The sequence below is a fragment of the Microcaecilia unicolor genome, chromosome 6, assembly GCF_901765095.1.
Source record: "Microcaecilia unicolor chromosome 6, aMicUni1.1, whole genome shotgun sequence".
NCBI lineage: Eukaryota > Metazoa > Chordata > Amphibia > Gymnophiona > Siphonopidae > Microcaecilia > Microcaecilia unicolor.
The window spans coordinates 130,869,586-130,892,316 of record NC_044036.1 but is presented as its reverse complement, the minus strand read 5'-3'; the positions used below and the strand labels follow the sequence as shown (position 1 = coordinate 130,892,316).

General features: G+C 44.6%; 1 protein-coding gene across 1 annotated transcript in view; it reads right to left on the bottom strand.

Annotated features, from left to right (window-relative positions):
* Window positions 1-22,731, bottom strand: part of GRM7 (glutamate metabotropic receptor 7) — a 387,933-nt gene that overhangs the window by 220,127 nt on the left and 145,075 nt on the right. The window contains exon 3 of the mRNA XM_030207271.1: window positions 19-154. Coding sequence (XP_030063131.1) covers window positions 19-154 — 136 coding nt within the window. The remainder of the gene's footprint in view (window positions 1-18; window positions 155-22,731) is intronic.

Sequence of the window (22,731 nt, the reverse complement as noted above, 5' to 3'; positions counted from 1 at the left end):
TAAATGGCTACGACTGACCTTATATCCTCATCATTAGCAAACAGGACAATGCCCCTGGCGTTGGGCGTGGTCAGGAGCTGCTTGATAATTTTATCAAAGTCTCCACTTGTGTGCTCCTTTGGGATCTTCAATGACTGGGCAATACACAGCCCACCTGTAAGAGAGACACAACAGTACAGTGAGGAGAGACAATGGTCACAAGGGAGAGAGACCAGAGTCAAAGAAAGAAGAGACCACCAAAACAGAGGGGGTAGAGACCACAGTCACAGGTAGAAGAGACAATGGTCACAAGGGAGGGAGACCAGAGTCAAAGGGAGAAGAGACCACCAAAACAGAGGGGGTAGAGACCACAGTCACAGGGAGAAGAGACAATGGTCACAAGGGAGGGAGACCAGAGTCAAAGGGAGAAGAGACCACCAAAACAGAGGGGGTAGAGACCACAGTCACAGGAAGAAGAGACAATGGTCACAAGGGAGAGAGACCCGAGTTAAAGAAATAAGAGGCCATGGTAACAGGAAGGAGGCCACACTCACAATAAAGAGGGACCATGTTAACATAAGGGATAGAGACCACATTCACAGGTAGAAGAGACAACAATCACAAGGGAGAGAGACCAGAGTCAAAGGAAGAAGAAACCCACATGGTCTTAGAAAGGAGGGATCAAAGTAACAGAGAGGACAGAGACTACAGTCATGGGATGGAGAGATAATAGTCATAAGGGGAAGGGACCACAGTCACTGAAATTTGTGACAATATTCACAAAGGGAAAATACTATAGGTCGCAAAGGGGAAAACCCATGGTCACAGGGAAAATGTCAATGGTCACAAGGGGAAGAGACTGTGGTCACAAGGGGGAAAATACCCTAGTCACAAGGAGAAGACACCACAATCACAGGAAAGAGTGAGCATGGTTACAAGGGAGATAGAACATGATGACAGGGAGAAATAACCACAGTCACAAGGCAGAGACACTAGAGGGACAGAAATGAGACACCACAGTCATAAAGGGAAGGGACTATGCTCATAGGGGAGACAGATTATGCTCATAAGGTGAAGGGACTGTATTCAGAGGGAGGAGTGACCATGATCACAAGGGAGGGACACCAGAGTCGCAGGAATATCAGATCATGGTCACATGGGAAACACGCCAGAGTCAAAAGAATGTCAGAGCATGGTAACAAGGGAGAGAGACCACGGTCACAAGTGGAAAGGACTATACTCATAAGAGGGAGAAACCATGGTCACAAGGGAAGAAACCACAGTCATAGAAATGAGAGTACACAGTCACCATGAGGACAGGCAATGGTCACATAAGGGGGAGGGATCACAATCACAGGACTTGTTTACAAGGGAGAGACCATAGTCATAGGGAGAAGATACCATGGACACAAGAGAGAAGAACTACAATCACAGGACAGAGAGTCCATGGTTACAAGGAGGAGAGGTCACAGTCATAAGAAGGGGTAACCACATTTACAAGGGGGACAGACCACAGTCATGGGAAGGAGTGACTACAGTCAAAAGGGGGAGATACTATGCTTAAAAGGGGGGGCCACAATCACAGGAAAGTGTGACCATGGTCACAAGAGAAAAAGACCACGGTAGCAGGGAGAAGTAACCACAGTCATAACTACTATTCAAAACATTGTGAGAATCCATCAAAAATGTTTTTTTAATCTGTTGACAAAATTTGACATCTCTTCTTTCTGGACCCTCGCTTCTCTTTCACCCGACATTTGCTAAATTTTTTGTAACAAAGGTAATTAAACTTAACATACTATCCGAATACACCTACTAATTCTGATAGGAATGAAAATGTTTGTTCTTCCCTATTATTCTAAACTGTGTCCTTGCAAGTGGTTTATCATTTATCTGGACTTTCTCGGCCTCCTTATTTGACACACAACACTAGGTAGTGTACAATCTAAAAATGTAATTAAAAGAAAAGAGAGGAACACCATATATCAAACAGGAAAGGTAGAGGAGCATCATGATCACTTTAAATCAAGAAGGTTCACCAGATCACTCCCATGATGGCAACTCCCAACATCTAGTCCGCAAAGAAATTGCTAAAGACTTTGCTAAATAAGTGAGTTTTCAATAACACCTTACATTTCTGGTAAGACAATTCAGCTTGGTGAGAAAAGAGAAGACTGTTCCCTAATGCTGGAGCAAGAATGAAGAAAGCACTGTGGCAATGTTGATTCATATTGTACAAAGGAGGGGCCTGGCAGTACCAGTCTATGGTCATTCAGAGATCAAAGTGTACGAGAAGTTGTGTTGACAATTGTATGGTTTGATAAATAGGATGACACACCAACATGTAGTGCTTTAAATGGTAAAGATATCACCTCTCAAGATTTTGGTTTCCATTGCAGTTCCTGGAGTTTTTTTTTTTTTTTAAATAGCATTTCACTTTTTTATCTTACAAAGGTTACTATTACCTTTATGAGTTCAGCCACATTCATTCTTGACCCTTTCCCTTCCTTTATGATCAAAAATCCTGATCGTGGCCCCTTTCTATCCAATTCACATTTTACTAGATTTGTCTGCCATTTTTCACCTGGTTGACATCAACTTGGGCATTCTTGGTTGAATGATATTAGAATAGATGGTGCTGTTCTGAATTGGTTTACCTCATTACTTTTACTAAAGTTTAGTATGTGAGTAATGTTCGCTAAATGTTAGGAAGCCCCTAGGTATAAAATTGGCTTCTTAGTATTTAGCATACACTAATTCCGTTAGCATGTGCTAAGCTTTAGTAAAAGGGCCCCATACAGTCCTTGTCAATTCCACTTTATCCTTAGCACAATTCCTTCCCAATGGTGTCCCACAGTTATCGTATTCCTTTAGTCACACTTATCCGGCCATTAGGTGACAATCCTTTTTTATTTGCCAATGATGCAGAATAGTACAAACCTGTTTTTGTCAGTAGAAATAAGGCCCACATAACTGTGGATTAGGCTTTCTAAGGCCTCTTCATAGGTATAATAGTATCCATAGTAGTAGTAATAGTATTCAAGGCCTTACCTTGGCCTCATTATCTGACATGCCCATGTTTACACTGCTTTGTCTCTGAATCCTCCTGCCACAGCCAGAGATCTTCACCCTCCCTTATCATTTAGTAACTGAAGGAGAGAAACATTCCTCTTTCTGTTCTGTACAGGCTCTGTTCACATGTTCATATTTGATTGGTCATCCTGGTCAGGTTCTGTCCCACTTGGGCTGGGCAGAACAGGACTATAACTGCACTATGCAGTGGTATATTTTAAAGGGGAAATTCTTTGGAGCTTTTTTTCTTTCTTTTCTTTGGCTTTTTGCACTGATATTCCATCTCTGAACACTGTGGAGACATAGCCACCAGTCTCTGAAGACCAGACCCTTCATTGCCCCCTCCCCATGCACAGGAGGTTAGATACTACCCTGAATACCATCCACCTGTAACCATAAGCTGTATGAACTGATTATTCTACTGTGATGTGACACGGAAGGTACAGTGGTTAAGCACAAAAGGAAAGAATGGAAAGTTGATGTCTCTTGGGAGAGTGTGAAAATGCACTGAGCAAAATTGAGAAAGTGACTCCATATAAAAGCTGAAGCCATTCTCTGAGAGAGTCTCCTCCTGGGGTTTTCTCTTCTTAGTATCCTGGGGCACAATAAAAAAAATGAACATACATTCTCACTATTCAACTGAAAACACACTATCGAGCTGTTACTCTGAGTTTAGCACCAAGACAGCAGTCACTCATGCACAATACAACAAAGGGCTTCCAGCAGTAGAGTATATATAACACAACACAGTCCCCTCCCCCCCCCCCCCCCCCCCACTCCAGCACCATGGCAGAGACTCTATACTCAGCATTATGTAGGAGACCCCTACACAGGAACTCCAGTTCATGGCTAAATGTACAGGTTGTATGTAGACCAGAGGTTCTCAACACAGTCCTCACGACACACCTAGTCAGTTAAGTTTTCAGGATAGCCACATTGAATATGCATGAGAGAGATTTGCATAAACTGCCTTTATTATATGCAAATCTTCCATGCATATTCAGTGGGAGTATCCTAAAGACCTGACTGGCTTGGTTGAGAGCCACTGCTGTCAGAAAGCCAATTATAGTGTCAGTAAATCTGCAGAGTATCAGATCCTGACTGCAGAAAGTACCTATGACACTGGTTGTCCAATCAGAGCACAGTGATTAGTATAATCCTGGTGTGGCTGAAGTCGTTAACGAAGATTTGCTTTCCACTGTCTGCCTGTCATGTGCAATCAGCAATAAAGAATTTATGCAATCAAACCAGTTCCTGTTCTCAAGATTTAATTTAAGATTTTACTACATGATCTGATTGAGATGGAAAAGTGGAATCATTGCTATAATGGTTATTGATGACCTGCATGAAGTCTCAGCACAGTATTAGTTTATGGAAATTGCATTTTGCAAACTTTTTATTATTGTAATATGCGTAGAGCAAAGGAAGCAACATGAGAAAGAATGAATGATAAGCTGCCACTGTTTCAGTAGAGTGAGGGAGTCAAGAAGCACCAAAAGGAGTTTAAGAATAAGATGAGATGCTCCTCTGGACTGGTCTCAAATTAATGGATGTTATCTTCTATAGTGGTCCAGCTTGTCTCATCTTGTTGGTAGCTGTTGCCTGGGCTACAGATCCCTGGTGGATATTATCAAAACATGAGGAGGGTCATAGAGAGGAAACAAAAATGTCCTCAGAAACTGAACTTGACTTGAACCAGGTCTGATCTGATGAGCTCCTCAGATTTACATAGTAACATAGTAAATGGTGGCAGATATTCAGACTAAGACTAACTTGTTATCTTTAAGATAACTTCCTTGATGAGCTGGACCCAACCTTTGGCGAATACCCGGCTGACCGAAGCTGGTCAAACTTCGCCCTCTTGACCACCGAAACAGTCACCCAGGCAATCAGAAAATTCTCCAATTCCCACTGCAAACTAGACACATGTCCCAGTTACCTACTGAAAACTGCCCCGGATCGCTTCATAACAGACCTTACATCCCATCAAAACTACCTGCTCCAACAAGGTATCTTCCCCAAGGAAAATGGTAATATTCTACTCACTCCAATACCAAAAGATCCCAAGAAAAAAAACAAATGAAATCACCAACTACCGACCAGTAGCGTCTATCCCGTTCGTAGTCAAACTGATGGAAAGCATGGTAACCAAACAACTTACAGACTACATAAGCAAATTCTCAATACTACACGTATCACAGTCAGGATTTCACCCCCTTCATAGCACTGAAACAGTACTACTCACTCTCCTAGCCAAATTCAAACAAGAAATAGCATTAGGCGAAAACATCCTCCTCCTCCAATTCGACATGTTGAGCGCTTTCGACATGGTAAACCACAATATATTAACAAGCCTACTAGACAAGTTCGGGATTAGTGGAAACATACTCAGCTGGATCAAGGGTTTCCTATCTACCAGAACATATCAAGTAAAATCAAACTCAAATATATCATCACCGTGGAAATCTGATTGTGGAGTACCACAAGGATCATCGTTATCATCAACCCTCTTCAACCTAATGATGACCCCACTAGCCAAGTCCCTATCCAATCAAGACCTTAACCCTTTCATCTACGCAGACGATGTCATGATATACATTCCTTACAAAACCAATCTGACAGAAATCACCAACAAAATCAAGCTAAGCTTGAACATCATGGATACATGGGCAAATGCATTTCAACTAAAACTCAATAAAGAAAAAACACATTATCTCATCCTCACATCCCAGCACAACACAGACAACCCCACAACTATCAACATTCCAGATTACACCCTCCCTATTTCAGACAGCCTGGAAATTCTCAGCGTTATAGTGGACCATAACCTAACACTGGAGCGCCATGCAAAATCCACTACAAAGAAAATGTTCCATGCAATGTGGAAACTCAAACGCGTGAAACAATTCTTCCTGAGGGAAACATTTCGCAACCTGATACAATCAATGGTAATAAGCCACTTAGATTACTGCAATGGAATCTATGCAGGATGCAAAGAACAAACCTTAAAGAAACTTCAGACAGCTCAAAACATGGCAGCTAGGCTCATATTTGGAAAAACGCGATTTGAAAGTGCAAACCCCCCCCCCCCCCCCCCCGCCCACGAAAAACTACATTGGCTCCCAATCAAAGAACGCATTGCCTTCAAAATCTGCACCATGGTTCACAAAATTATCTATGGCGAAGCGCCTGGTTACATGACAGACTTAATCGACCTACCAACTAGAAACGCATCTGCTTCAACACGAACACATCTAAATCTACACTACCCAAGCTGTAAAGGTCTTAAATACAAATCTACCTATGCATCCAGCTTTTCCTACATAAGCACACAACTGTGGAACGCGCTACCAAAAGCCATGAAAACGACGTACGACCACTTAAACTTCCAGAAAATACTAAAAACCACCCTGTTTAAAAAGGCATACCCTCCCGATCCAACTTAAATGTCTGACCTCGACTACACAAGAAAAACTAAAACATATAATGAACATATCTCTACTCTTCTGCTCGATGATTCTTACTGTGGCCCTGCCATATGATCTTCATCATACCACAACACCACATTGTACTTGTTCACACCGGAATCGGTGGGAAAATGTGGGATACAAATGTAACAAACAAACAAATAAATAAATAAGTAGCTAAAAACTTGAAGAGTTTGCATTCCAAAGTCCATCCTAAATGGCCATATTCTTATTTTGATTGGTTCATAGGTTTTTTAAATGGTAGGAAGTGCTAAACACAATAAACATTGCCCCACCCTGGACAATATAAAAGATGTTGCTCAATATTGAGGATGCTCAGCACCCACTGGCACCCTCAGAGCTAGCTGCTATGGGTTGGTTGGTTGGTCGGTTGGTTGGTTGATGCAACATTGAATGGAGACTTTCTTCAGGAGTGCTGCAACTCAACATTTTGGAGAGGGGTAGCCACCTTTACCTGCCTAAAGGATTCAATCAGGCAATAGGTGTCAAAGGATTTTTTTGGAGCGGTGTAAGAAAGATTTAAGAACATAAGAATAGTCATACTGGGTTAGACCAATGGTCCATCTAGCCCAGTATCCTGCTTCCAACAGTAGCCAAACCAGGTCACAAGTACCTGGTAGAATCCCAAATAGTAGCAACATTCCATGTAACCAATCCAGGGCAAGCAGTAGGTGAAACCCCACTTTACGTTTCCTTTTGGATTCACAGATAAGTGCACCAGTTTGTTTAAGACTTACTAAAATAGTGGACTATATTAAAGTAATTGGAATGATTTTTTTTTCAGCCTATAAGGTTACCACCCGTCAAAAGTCTGGCAGTAGTAGTGAACTCCAGACCTGGTTCTAAAGCTTTTTTCTTCCAGATTAGAAGAATGTTATCCACGGACTGTTCTGATTATTAATTGTAAGAGTAACACTGTGTGTTTTTACCAGTTGAATTTGAAATAGTTGTTCAAGCAGTAGCTTCTCTCATGTCTATCTCAACATCAGACTATGAACTTTTCCTCCAGAAACTTGTCCAAATCTTTTCTAAACCCAGATATGCTAATCGTTGTAACTATGTGCTTCAACAACAAGTTTGAAAGCTTAACTATTAATTGAGTGAAAAAAATATTTCCTCCTATTTGTTTTAAAATTATTACTATGTAATTTCATTGAGTGTCCCCTGGTCTTTGTACTTTTTGAAAGAGTAAAAATCAATTCACTTTCACCTGTTCTACACCACTGAGGACTTTGTAGACCTCAATCATATCCCTCCTCAGCCGTCTCTTTTACAAGTTTATGAACCCTAACCTCTTTAGCCTTTCCTCATATGGGAGGACTTCCATCCCCTTTATCATTTTGGTAACCCTTCTTTGAACCTTTTCCAATTCCGCTATATTGCTTTTGAGATACGGTGACCAGAACTGCACTCAATACTCAAGGTGAAATAAAACCATGGAGCAATACAGAGGCATTATAGTATTCCTGGTCTTATTTTGCATCCCTTTTCTAATAATTCCTAGCATCCCTGTTTGCTTTTTTGGTCTCCGCCTCACACTAGGCAGAATATTTCAACACATTGTCCCTGATGACACCTGTATCGTATTCTTGGGTGCTGACTCCTAAGGGGCACCCCAGCATCAAGTAACTGTAACCTGGATTTTTCTTCCCAATGTACATTACTTTGCATTTGTCAACATTAAATTTCATCTGTTATTTGGATGCCTAGTCTTCTAATTTCCCAAGGTCGTCCTGCAGTTTTTCCCAGTTATCTGCAAATATAATCACCTCACTTGTTACGATTTCCAGATCATCTAATATAATAAAACGCACCGTGAACGTTCTAATGAGGACAACGTTCTGAAGCCATCTGACGTGAGTCCCTGGCTGTAGGGTTCGTGGCGTTCGTGGTGTGAAGCCACCCAGCCGTCTCTGCCCCGCCCTCGCGTCTAAACAAACAAATCCGGAAGCGAAGCGTCAGGGAAGGAGGCGGCACTCCCGACGTCTAGCCTTCCTTTCACTGTGTTCCGCCAACACAGCGAAGGGAAAGCTAGACGTCGGGAGCGCCGCCTCCTTCCCTGACGCTTCGCTGCAGGAAACGCCACGGAGGTAAAGTTAAAAAGAATAAAAAAAACAAAAAACGGATGCATGGATGCGAAGGGGGAGGGGGAGAAGAGGGCGGGCCAGGCTGGGACATGGGAGAGAGAGGAGCATGGATGCGAGGGGGGGCCATGGAAGAGAGAGAGGGGACTTGCTGGAAAAGGATGAATGGAGGCAGCAGGGGACAGAGGAGCATGGATTGGGAGGGCAGGGCTCAGGGAAAGAGGGAAATTGCTGAAAAGGGATGAATGGAGGGGGCAAGGGACAGAGGAGCATGGATGGGCATGGATTGGGAGGGCAGGACTCAGGGAGAGAGGGAAATTGCTGGATAGGGATGAATAGAGGGGACAGATGGGCATGGATGGATATGGATTGCAGGGCAGGCCTCAGGCAGAGAGGGCAATTGCTGGATAGGGATGAATGGAGGGGCCAGGTGACAGAGGAGCATGGATGGGCATGGATTGGAAGGGCAGGACTCAGGGAGAGGGGAATTGCTGGATAGGGATGAATGGAGGGGACAGATGGGCATGGATGGATATGGATTGCAGGGCAGGCCTCAGGCAGAGAGGGGAAATGCTGGATAGGGATGAATGGAGGGGGCAGTGCCCATGGAGAGAGGGGAATTGCTGGAAATGGATGAATGGAGGGGGCAGGGGACAGAGGAGCATGGATGGGCATGGATTGGGAGGGCAGGACTCAGGGAGAGAGGGAAATTGCTGGATAGGGATGAATAGAGGGGACAGATGGGCATGGATGGATATGGATTGCAGGGCAGGCCTAAGGGAGAGAGGGCAATTGCTGGATAGGGATAAATGGAGGGGCCAGGTGACAGAGGAGCATGGATGGGCATGGATTGGAAGGGCAGGACTCAGGGAGAGGGGAATTGCCGGATAGGGATGAATGGAGGGGACAGATGGGCATGGATGGATATGGATTGCAGGGCAGGCCTCAGGCAGAGAGGGGAAATGCAGGATAGGGATGAATGGAGGGGGCAGGTGACAGAGAAACATGGATGGCCATGGATTGGGAGGGCAGGGCTCAGGGAGAGACTCACTCTCTCTCTCACACACTCACACTTTCACTCTGACTCTCAAACAGTCACTCTCACATACACTCTCCCAAACATACACACTCCGAGGAAAACCTTGCTAGCGCCCGTTTCATTTGTGTCAGAAACGGGCCTTTTTTACTAGTTTATAAATATGTTAAATAACACCAGTCCCAGTACAGATCCCTGTGGCACTGTACTATTCACCCTCCTCCATTTAACCCTACCCTCTATTTTCTATCCATTAATCATTTCCTAATCCACAACAGAACCCTGCCTCCTGTCCCACGTCTTTCTAATTTCCTAAAGAGTCTTTCAAAAGGGACTTTGTCAAAAGCTTTCTGAAAATCTAGATACACTACATCAATCGGCTCACCTTTAGCCACATGTTTATTCTTGCCTTCAAAGAAATGAAGTAAATTGATGAGGCAAAACTTCCCTTGGCTGAATCCATGCTGACTCTGTCCCATTAAACCATGTCTGTCTATGTGTGCAGCAATTCTGTGGCAGAGAAAGAGAACTGTAATGGAAAGGTTTTATTTATTTATTTTATTACATTTGTACCCCACGCTTTCCCACTCATAGCAAGCTCAATGCGGCTTACATATTATATACAGGTACTTATTTGTATCTGGGGCAATGGAGGGTTAAGTGACTTGCCCAGAGTCACAAGGAGCTGCCTGTGCCTGCAGTGGGAATTGAACCCAGTTCCCCAGGATCAAAGTCCACCACTCTAACCACTAGGCCACTCCTCCATTCCATTTATGGCTCTGTGTACTGATAAGGATTTCAATGTCACTATAAGTCTGTAGACTCTATGTGCCAAGATGTTAATATGGAGACCTCGGAGTGATGTGTGTATTGAAACTAGGAAAATGTGTGTGATAAATGCCCCACTTTGAAACTCAGTTTGTAACCATGTGCCCTCAGATTAATACACTCCAAGCTTTGCTGGGAACCCTGTAACTTTTCCTCCATCATTAAAACTATGCCGATGACCTCATCTGCCATGACTTTGGCAGGATATAGTGAGAGAATGAGCCTACCAGAAGTGAAGAGTGAGGGTGAGGAAGAAGGAACATATAGGGTAACTGATGAACGAGCAAGCCTGGCTGGGAAGACAGAAGCAGTGAGTTGAGGGGGAGGGGAGAAGTGGAGGGAAGAGTGGATGAGTTGGTTGAGCCTGCGGTGTAAGAGAGAAGAAATGAGCTGGTGAGTGGAGTGAATGAGTCTCAGGAATACAAAGAAGTAACAAAAGAGAGGAAAATGAGACTGTGGTGGTGATTGAGAAAGAGGAGATGTGTCTGGAGAGATGAGCCTGGGGAGAAGAGAATGATAGCATTGGAATTAGCCTGAAGGAATGAACTTGAGTGTGAGAGAAAGGAAATGAACTAGGGATAGGGTGTGGTTGAGACTAGATGGGAGTCCTGAGGCTGTGGTTGATAAGAAGGTTAGAGGACAGAGGAGAGAAAGGAAAAGAAAACATGAGAGTACACAGAAGACAACAGGGAGACTTCAGACCATATCATCTTCCTGCTCAATCAATGTCTGTAGGGATAGAGAAGGTGGGGAAGAAAGGAAATGACTCATTCCTCACACCCGATCACTTATTACACATTCAATCACATGCGCACACTGAGATGCCCACCCATCTAAATCCACTCAGTCACTCACATACATATATGAATGCACATATACTCATCACATACCGTTACTCACAACCAAGGCAATCACACACTCAGTCACCCCATACACCCAAATCCACTCACTCAGACCCCAACCTCACAACAACTGTAGCCACCTACCACAGTTTTCACCTAAAGAGAGAGGCAGCCTAATTAGATGGCTCAGCATCTGTTCTGCACCATAAGGAGCTTGGGATGTTGTGTGAAATTTGCAATTCCAAGTGTCTCAGGCCTGGTAAGCATGTCACATAATTACTTTAAAGAGCAGAGATTTACATATTTATATGTTATTAACTCTATATGAATCATTGAAAATGTGCTGCTTATTCTGGGTTTTTTTGTGTAATAATTTGCTTTTGTTGCCATCAGGGTCAAATAAATTTTCAACCACTAAAATGAGGCCCCACAGGAGGAAAGTTTGGGAAGTGCTGCTCTACATCCCTAAACTGCATCCACGCCTTCAAGATTTTACCAGATTTCTTCTTTGGAAGCACAGGTGGATCAGCTAGGACTGATGGTGGATCAGGAGCTAGCAAGGCTCACACTTTTAACTACCTGTTCCTGCTCAGCTCATTCCCAAAGGATGTGGTAAAAGCAATTAGTGTAGATGGACATAAATAAAGGTTTGGACAAGTTGTAGGTAAAGTCTATAAACCATTGGTCTGACCCATTATGGCAATTCTCACGTTCTAATGCACAGCAACTGAATTGAAATGTTACACACATATTTCAGTAAGAATTCATTATTCATGTATGCTAATGAGCTCAGTTCAAACACCTCTGTTTTCTGACACTATAATCTAGTTACTTCCAATACCATCTAGTTTCAAGTTTATTATAATTTGATAGACCGCTCTCTGAGGAACGTTTCAGAGCAGTTAACATTATGCTGCAATACATGAAGGAAGGAAGGAATGGAACCTGCATCGTTAAAGTAGGAAAGAGGAAACAGAAATTAACTGCTGGTGGTGCTGCCTGAGACCCCCTACCAGGTGATGGTAAAGTATAGGGATCAGGGGTGATAAGCGTCCTTCAAAAGAAAAGTTTTTACACCTACTTTAAACTGAGTGAATGATTCTTTGAAATGAAGGGAGAGGGGAAGTACATTCCAGAGAGCGAGACCCACCCACACTGAAGATTCTAGATCAAATGAAATCAAAACAGATAGCACGAAAAGAGGGGATTACGAGAAAGTTATTTCACGAGGAGCAAAGAACTCTGAAAGGACAATATGACAATAGGAGATGTGATAGATAAAGGTGTTTATGCATGATCCAGTGGAACACTGGCAGCCAGTGTTCCTCCTGGAGAACAGGAGTAGCATGGTCAAATGCTAAGCAATTGTGTGTCAGGTAAAAATTACCGCCAAAATCCGATGGCATTCTCCAGTTTATCTAGCATCTAGATAGCGTCTTTTCTCTCTGTGATTGTGCAGACACCTACTAGGAAACTGGCAATATTAGCAGGTATTAACTATTATTCTGCAAGGCACAACAAGAAACTTGGGACGTTCTTGACCCCTGATGCAGACGGACCTTCACTGAAACCCGGCCCTTGTCGGGTCATCCTTTGAATAAATTTCCTTTCATTGTCCCAGTCTTGAAGGCCCCTGTGTGCTTTTTTGTTTCTGTTAATCTATAGAAACAGCACTTGATGGTTTTGGCAATATGCAGATATAAACTCATGGATTTGACAGAGTATGTAAAGATGATTGGTGTCCCAGCCAGAAGGATACGGGCTCCAAGGGATGGACATTCCCTGTGCCATATGAGTAGTCCTCGAGTCTTATCTGGGTACAATTTGAGTTTATATGCTGATAACTAGTCTGCTATGTGGGCCAGATCCTGATTGAGAGTGGTGCTCTCTTCAAGGCAGTTACAGTTGAGACTCAAAGGTGTTAAGCCTAGAGACTGAATGAGGATTAATAAGGGGGACATGAAGATAATGAAAAGAGTTGGGGTGACAATGGATCTCTGTGGAATGCCACATGTGAGGGGGTAAGGATCTGATATGTTGAGCAAGCAAACAGTGTTAGATCTGTCAGATAAGAGCAAAAGCAATCAAGAGCATTTTGGCTATGCCTATATCTTGTAATCTATGTAGTAAGAGAATGTGGTCCACTAGATCAAAACCAGAGGATAGGGCCAGTGAGATGGAGTTGGGATCTTGATCTAAAGCTTGATCCATGAAAGTAGTCATTTCTAAGAGAGCTATTTCAGTACTGTATGCCTTCCTAAAACCAGTATGATTCGCATAAAAAGTATTCATTTTTTTGAGGTAGTCTTCCAATTGATTCAAGATGATCCATTCTGTGACTTTCAATGTATACAGGAGTTGGGCAATAGGTTTGCAATTACCAAGGGTAGAAGCAGGTGATTTAGGATCCTTCAGTTTGAGGTAGATACGATCAGTTTTCCATAATGAGAAACGATCTTGTGTTTAAGCTTGTGATGATCATCATGTTTAGGAAAGGAAGGAAGCAGTGCTGTTTGGAATTGCAAAACTAAGTAAGACGGAACTTGATCAAAGAGTGCTGTGCAAAGTTTAACTGTGTACATATGTAGTTTGGACTGAAGGAAGGGTGCTTGTGAGTGAGGGGCCAGAAGAGGCAGTTAAGATCGGGGAAGATGGTGTGGATCCTGACAGTAGCTGAGCTGTAGGGACTGAAGTCTTCAATCCTTCTCTCCATGCATACATTCTTAGTATGACAGAGACAAGAAAAATTTTACTTTAATGGCACCGATGCACTCAATCATCAAAGAGGATAATGAGCCCACATTGTAGTCTGATTAATTCAGCAAGGATTGAAGAAGCCATTCCCTCATGCTGACAGACTCTCTCTGTCTTCACACTTACGGCCCTCACTCCAGGAACTCTGCAAAGCAATGTATAGGGTTTACTGTTGAAAAGAACAAGAGAGATCCAGAGGGGAAGAGAAAGGATGAAGGGGATTTGGATTTAGTTCATTCAGGCCTTGTCAGTAGTAGCTTAAGGCAAGTTACATTCCGTTACTGTTGGTATTTCCCTGTGGCCAGAGGGCTTACAATCTAAGGAACAGATATTCAAAAGGAGAGGGAAAGTTCATCGGCCCTTAACCATGCAGTGCCACTGAATATCTCCGGGAGCAGAGTCAGGGCAGACCTGAAAGACACGTGGGCTGGTTCCTGCATACCTCACTGAGCAGAAAGAACCACACAGGAAACAGTCCTGTCTTGGTCTGATTAGGTAGCAAATACCGACACTGAATAGCAGCCATTGCCCATATAACTTCTGGGTCATATCCAGGATATTCAGTGCCAGGACATGGTCCACTATTGCATATCCAGATGTAACTCAGTCCACAAGCTGTCAGTGGCTTTAAAACTGCTGAGCACCATGGGCTGAATATGTGTCCGAGACAGTGAAGGATAACAGACTTGCCCAATGTCACAAAGAGCGTCAACATGAGCCCATTGCTCTAACCATTAGTCTTTCACTGCGAGTAAACAAGAATCCTTCAATCAATGCTGCCTTTCCAGTGTTTTGTTTTTATACATATACGGAAAAATCCAGGCTTAGGCCTTATTGTGAGCGGATGACATAAGGCCAATGGGGGGTATTTTTAGTCAGTCGGATGCCCCTTACGTCTCATTCAGGAATATTTGGATTTTTTTGCCATGTTGTATTTCAGAAGATCCAAGTTCTGCTTCCACACCCCTGTAACTCCAAGACAACACTCAGCTTGTCACTTCCTGTTAGTCTGGTATGAGGCTGGGGAAGCAGAAACCACTCATTTTTGAACACTATCCTGCTTATAATCGAAATAGAAAAATGCCTATATTGTGACCCAAATCAGGAGATAGACGTTTATCTCACAAAAACGAATAAAGCGGTATAATCGAAAGCCGAATTTGGACGTTTTCAACTGCACTCCATCGCGGATGCAGACAAAGTTGATGGGGGTATGTCGAAGGCGTGGTGAAGGCAGAACTGGGGTGTGGTTATCGGACGATCAGAGATGGGTGCCTTTCGCCAATAATGGAAAAAAAATATGCATTTTTAGCGAGAATTTAGGGCACTTTTCCTGGACCCTGTTTTTCCACGAACATGGCCCCAAAAAGTGCCCTAAATGACCAGATGACCACTAGAGGGAATTGGGGATGACCTCCCCTGACTCCCCCAGTGGTCACAAACCCCCTCCCACCACAAAATATGCCGTTTCACAACTTTTATTTTCACCCTCAAATGTCATACCCACCTCCCTGGCAGCAGTATGCAGGTCACTGGAGCAGTTATTAGGGGGTGCAGTGGACTTCAGGCAGGTGGACCCAGGCCCACCCCCCCCCCCCTACCTGTTACACTTGTGCTGGTAAATGGGAGCCCTCCAAACCGCCCCCCAAACCCACTGTACCCACATGTAGGTGCCCCCTTCACCCCTTAGGGCTATAGTAATGGTGTAGACTTGTGGGCAGTGGGTTTTAAGGGGGATTTGGGGGGCTCAACACCCAAGGGAAGGGTGCTATGCACCTGGGAGCTGTTTTACCTTTTTTTTTATTTTTTTTTTTTGTAGAAGTGCCCCCTGGGGTGCCCGGTTGGTGTCCTGGCATGTGAGGGGGACCAGTGCACTACGAATCCTGGCCCCTCCCACGAATAAATGTCTTGGAGTTATTCATTTTTGAGCTGGGCGCTTTCGGTTTCCATTATCACTGAAAAACAAAAACGCCCAGCTCAAAAAAAGATAAACGTCCATGTTTTTCGAAAATACGGTTCGGTCCGCCCCTTCACGGACCCGTTCTCGGAGATAAACGTCCATGGAGATAGACGTTTCCGTTCGATTATGCCCCTTTATAAATCCTTCAATATCAGAAGGATAAAGATGCTTGCCTTCCACCAGGAAAGGAGGAAGTGGAAATACTTCTAGAGCCAGGTCAAAGTCAGCAGAAACTATATTCATTTTCCCCTTATCAAGGGTGTAGCCACGGGTAGGCCTGGGCTCCTCCACTTTTGCCTCAACCTCCCCCCCCCCCCCCCAGCACCCCTCTCCCCAGCTGCCACATGTACCATCGCGTAGCTGGTGGGGATCTCCAAGCCCCATCAGTTGGAGAAAAACAAAGCTCACGTTGGCTGAGAAGTGAAAAAGTTCGACAGTCAGCAGCAGCAGCATTTCAAATCACTGATGCTGGCACCATGAACATGTTCAGTTTTTGTGGAAGAACTTCCTGATGTGGGTCTTGTGAGATCAGCATTGGGCAGTGCTGGTCCACCATACTGAACAGGCTGGCAGTACTGGAGACATCTGCTCGATGTGCTTCCGCCATCTGCCATCCTTCTTTACTGCTAAGATGATTGGGCTCCAGATTTCGTCAGCTGATGGGGCTTGGGGATCCCTACCAGCTACAGTAAATGTATTTGAACTTTGGTGGGGGTGCAGGTGGGGAGATAAGAGAAAAGGGTAGTGAGTCAGAGGACTACTATTAATTATTTTATTGTACTACTAAACATACGCAGTGCTGTGCACATTATATGCAGGAACTTTCTCGGTCCCTAGTGGGTTCACAATCTATGTTTTTTGGGCCTAGGACAATATTAAATGGCTTGCCCAGGGTCAAAGGGAGGTGTGAGTGGGACTTGAACCCAGTTCACTGTGCATTGTACTGCACTAATCATTAGGCTACTCCTCCACTCCTTGGGTTCCTTAGTGCCTACTGCCCACCCATGTTAACCTTTGCTCTCCCCACCCCCCCAGTAAAACAGTCACTTGTGGCTACATCACTGCCCCAGATAAAGAATGGATGCAGTGTAGGAACCTTACAAACTTCATTTATGGCTAGGGGAACTGTAAGAGTCAAGATTTTCATATTTAATCATCCTGATATCCGAGAGAGATCAACATTAGAACATTTCTTCAAGCTTTCAACCTGCTTAAAAGGTTTTAAATTAGATTATTGATTCTATTTCGATAATTACAGATCTACAGAAATATGTTGCCCCTGAGTGCTTACAACCATCCCTCCCCTCACAGAAACATCCAGATACTCAGCTCTCATCCTACCCTCCCCTCCATAAGCACACACACTGTGCTGCACTCTGTGTGCATGCACACACACACACCCCTAAATGCACAAAGACATCATGTATCCCCTCAGACAGAGCCTACACCACCCTCCTCTGATACACACACACTCCAAGAAACACACAACCCTCTCCACATCATCCACCAATACCCAGACAACTTCCACACCTCCATCCCCCAGCAATACACACATACCTGACACACATCCAGTAAACCTGCGACACCTGTAGTCATCTCATGGACACATCCAGTAAACTTGTGACCTTGGCATCTGCAGTCACCCCGCTGACATCCTGTAAGCCTGCGACCTCGACATCTACAGTCATCCCACTGAGTCATCCTGTAAATCTCATCCCCTTTTATATTTTCGTGGATCCCTCTCCCTTTACACACAAATCCAGGGTCCCCTAGCCTTCACTGTCAATCCTCCCTGACCATCCTTCATCTTCTATCTCTTCCGTTCCATGTGTCCTTACTCCCTTTCCCTCCACCAAATAACCAGGCCTCATGCCTTCACTACCATTCTTCCACCCACCAAGAGTACTCTCTCATATTAACCTTGGGCCCTCACCTTGCTGTCCCTCCTTCTACCTATATCCTTTTCCACTATCCTGAGTCCTCTTCCCCTCTCCTTCATTTCTCTATCTGCCCCACCTCCATTCACTCTTTGATCTTCTCTTTCCCTTCTTCTCTACTGGAAGGTTTTCCTCATGTCCTCTCCTCACATTCTCACCACCCCTAGAAGGCTCTCTCTGTGTTCTTTTCTCTCCTCCCCAGTCTCCCATGATCCCCTCTTCTTCGCCCTACTGCAGTCCTCCCTGGCACACAGACAGACACTTCATATCCCATTAATAATCTGTGTTGGAGTTTGTCTCTAATATGAGTCCTGAGAATCCCAGAAATTTTTCAGTTCATGCTGTGAGTGGCCCCATGCAAAGGAAATTGATGCTGTTTTGTGATGCCACCCACTGCTTCTGCCAGCTTGGGGGGGGGGGGGGGAGGAGGGCATTAGCTGAGCGTGACAGTGCTGACTTTATTATCTGTGTCACCTGTACAAAACTACAGGACCAGGCATAGGTACCAGAGATCTTAGGTGGACCTTCAGTCATAGGCATCCCCCTTCCAGGGGTAGGTCAAGGCCCTAACACCCCTCCCCCCTGTACTTCAGTATTTTCAGTATTACCCCTTCCCCTCCCTATACCCCCAGGTTGACATCATCTCCCTTTCTCTTTGCCTTCTCTCCCCCCCCCCTCCCCCAATGATCATCATAGTTCATGATTTATGATTTATTAGGAATTTGTATACTGCATTGTCTGCTGTACAGATCTAGGTGGTTTATAATCTAAAATAATTTAGGAAAGGAACTCCATTTTAGTGACAGGAAAGAGGTTCACCCACTCATAAAACATCAGTCACTCAAAATACACAGAGTAAATGAAAAAGAGATTAAAAGCTGTTGTGTCAAGCATGAGTTTGGTTCCCTGAGACCCAGTGTCAAGCTAACTCCCCTACGGCTTCAATTTCTTGTAGCAACTCTCTTCCCAAAGGGAAAAGAGAAAATCTGAGTCATGCACAAAGCAATATTAATTACAATAACCTCAGGATAAGATCAAGTGGTAGACAGGAGCTCAGGACGCGACAACTGGCTAGAAAAGATAATTATGTACCTCCTCCCCTTCCTGATAACCAGAAAAACAGAGAAACGAGGAACCTGGAGGTGAACAACTGGCAAGAGAAGATTCCTCACCCTCTCTTAACCAAATCTCAGTAAGATAAGGGTGTCCTGATCAGATCATGAAAAAGAGAAGCATTAGTACAAGCAACTGACAATTAATTAAACCCAAGGACTATGAAGAAATATTACCAGGAATAATGTGGTAATGTGAGCATTCAAAGATGTATCTAACCAGATGAGATGGTACATATACAAGCACATTCAAAAGCCTAAGGCCCCAAACAATGGAAATGGGATAAGAAGCCTGAACCGTATGAGTGCTCCGACAACTAGTCCACATGAGTGAGTCCAAGTAAAAGAACAGCTTGAAGAATGAACCCATGGACCAAACAAAAGCCATTCTAGGCACAAAAATAACCCCTCAGAGTTTGCCCCAAGGAGGCCTGTCGCTCACGAGCATTATCTGCTTCTCATGCATGCTCTTTCAGCATGGGCCAATGGAATGCACACTGCAGGACAAAGACTGCTAGATGAAGTAATTTAGGAGAATAATTCCACTGCAGACCTGGGGCAATGTCATGTGATCCTTTGCCAGCACCACAGCACAAACTGAGAGAACACCAGAGAGGTAACCAGGGAGCACTTCCCAAGGCCAGCACTTCCTTTTTCCCCTCTCCCTACTGAAGGTAGCCAGCATCCCCATTAATACAGTTAAGTTTTAATGTGCTTTACAATAAAACAGGAACAAGTACAATGAATGTTCTAAGAAATAAAACCAAACAATATAATTGCTTAACCAAAATCAATCATCAAGGTCAGAAATATGACCAAGTAAGCCGATCAAACCCTCCGGTGCTTTATTTATTTACTAGTAAAAAAGGCCCGTTTCTGTTAGAAATGAAACGGGCGCTAGCAAGGTTTTCCTTGGAGTGTATGTTTCAGAAAGAGCGTGTGTGAGAGATGGAGCGTGTGTGTCAGAGAGAGAATGTGTGAGAAAGAGAGAGTGTATGTGTTTGTGCGAGAGAGAGAGTGTGTGAGAGACAGTGTTTGTGTTTCTGTGTGACACTATGTGAGAGAGAGGGACAAAGACAGTGAGTGTGTGAGTGAGAGTGTATGTGGCAGACAGAGAATGAGTGACTGCATGTGTGGTGTGAGGAACCCCCTCACCCCCTCCCTCTCCCCTGCCCCCTTACAGCCAGGCATGTGCAGCGACCCTCCTCTCCCCATGTTCCCCCTGCAGCCATCCATGTCCAGCATCCCCCTGCAGCCACCCAAGCCCATCAACCCTCCTCTCCCCCTGCTGCATCCTTCCTGTCTCCCCTGCTCCCCCTGCAGCCACCCATGTGGTCTCAGCCCCCCCCCCCCCTCAGCATCCCTCCTGTCCCCCTGCAGGCACGCATGTGTAGCGTCCCTCCTCTCTCCCCTGTCCCCCCTGCAGCCAGCCATGTCCAGCAACCCTTCTGTCCCCCTGCCCTCCCTGCAGCATGCGCTCTTCCTCTCCCCTCTGACGTCTCGGAGTTTCTCCGGGGTCTTCTGCCGGAAGGGGCACTGACGTTGAGGGGAGAGGAGGAGCAGCTGCAGAGACATCAGCCAATGTGAGATGGTTCTCCACGGAGGTGCGTTTTAGGAGGTTGTTTGTTTGTTTGTTTGTTTGTTTTCTTTATGTACGGGCTGCTGCTGCTGAATAGAAGGGGGAGGGGTTGGGGGGAGGGGTTGGGTGATGCGGCGAGGAGGGAAGGGGGTAGGGGCTTTCTGATGCCCCGTTGCACGGGTTGTTGTGGCGATGCGGCGGGGGGGCACTTAGAGGTGCACCGTCGAGGCTGTTTGTGTGTGTCTGTTTGAGTGTGTGTGTTTGTATGTGTGTGTGTGTGTGTTTGTTTGTGTGTATGTTTGTGTGTGTGTGTGTGTTTGTTTGTATGTGTGTGTGTGTGTGTGTGTTTGTGTGTGTTTGTTTGTGTGTGTGTGTTTGTGTGTGTGTGTGTGTTTGTGTGTTTGTGTTTGTGTTTCTTTGTGTGTGTTTGTGTGTTTATTTGTGTGTTTGTGTTTCTCTGTGTGTGTTTGTTTGTTTGTTTGTGTTTGTGTGTGTGTTTGTGTTTGTGTGTGTTTGTGTGTGTGTGTTTGTTTGTGTGTTTGTTTGTGTGTTTGTGTGTGTGTTTGTGTTTGTATGTGTGTGTGTTTGTGTGTGTGTGTTTGTGTGAGTGAGTGTGTTTGTTTGTGTTTGTGTTTGTTTGTGTGTGTGTGTGTGTGTTTGTTTGTGTGTGTGTGTGTGTGTTTGTGTGTGTGTGTGTTTTTTTGTGTGTGTTGTGTATGTGTTTGTTTGTGTGTGTTTGTGTGTTTATTTGTGTGTTTGTGTTTCTGTGTGTGTTTGTTTGTGTGTTTGTGTGTGTGTGTGTGTTTGTTTGTGTGTTTGTGTGTGTGTGTGTGTTTGTTTGTGTGTGTTTGTGTGTTTGTGTTTCTGTATGTGTGTGTTTGTGTGTGTGCATTTGTGTGTGTACGTTTGTGTGTGTGCGTTTCTGTGTGCGTTTGCGTGTGTGTTTATGTGTGTTTATGTGTGTGTGTGTGTGTGTTTGCGTGTGTGTTTATGTGTGTGTGTGTGTTTATGTATGTTTGTGTGTGTGCGTTTGTGTGTGTGTGTTTGCGTGTGTGTTTGCATTTGTGTGTGTGTTTGCGTTTGTGTGTGTGTTTATGTGTGTGTGTGTGTGTGTGTGTTTGTGTGTGTGTTTGTGTTTGCATGTGTGTGTGTGTATGTGTTTGTGTGTGTTTGTGTGTGTGTGTTTGTGTGTGTTTATGTGTGTGTGTTTGCATTTGTGTGTGTGTTTATGTGTTTGTATGTGTTTGTGTGGGGGGGGGGGATGCGGGTGGCTTTTGTGGTCATGTGGTTGGGGAGTTTGCCAGCAGTCTGTAGTTATTCCTAGGCAGGGCGAAGAGTACGGAAACACTCCCCCTGCCTGGGTCGTTGTTTGTTGGAGGGGGTTGCCAGTTGGTAGGGGTGCCTTTGTGGATCCCTTTACTCTCTGTGTTCCGCCCTCGAGGGCGGGGCAGAGAGACATGGTGAGTTGGATGGCTTCACCACCATGAACTTACGAACTGTTTAGGGATTTTGCTGATGGCTTCAGCAGGTTGTCTTCAGAATGTTGAGGTAGCATTTTATGTACAGATGGGGCGTGGCTGAGGGCGGGTCTATGAGTGAGGGTGACTGGTCCTAGCCTATGAAGACTACAGGATTTTTGTGCTTCTCTGCCTTGGAGTGAGCTTCTCTGCCTTGGAGTGAGCTTCAGAACGTTCAAGGTGGGATTTATTAATATAGATTTGTTTGTTTGTTTGTAGCATTTGTATCCCACATTTTCCCATCAATTTGCAGGCTCAATGTGGCTTACATTTGCCGTAATGGCGGTTGCCATTTCCGGGTAACAGAATTACAAATGGTAAAGTTGCTCATTTAGGGGCCTCTCTTACCTAGCTGCGGTAAAAGTGAGCCTCCAGTGGCATCAGTGTGTAGATTTACCCTGGGCCGAGGCCCCCTTTTACCACAGTGAGTAAAAGGTTGTTTTTGCCAAAAAAAGAAATGGCCCCGTTCTCCTCACAGGAATTGGTGTGCAGCTATTTCCAGGGGGTGCCGTTATCGCCACCTATTTAGGTGACGGTGAGGGC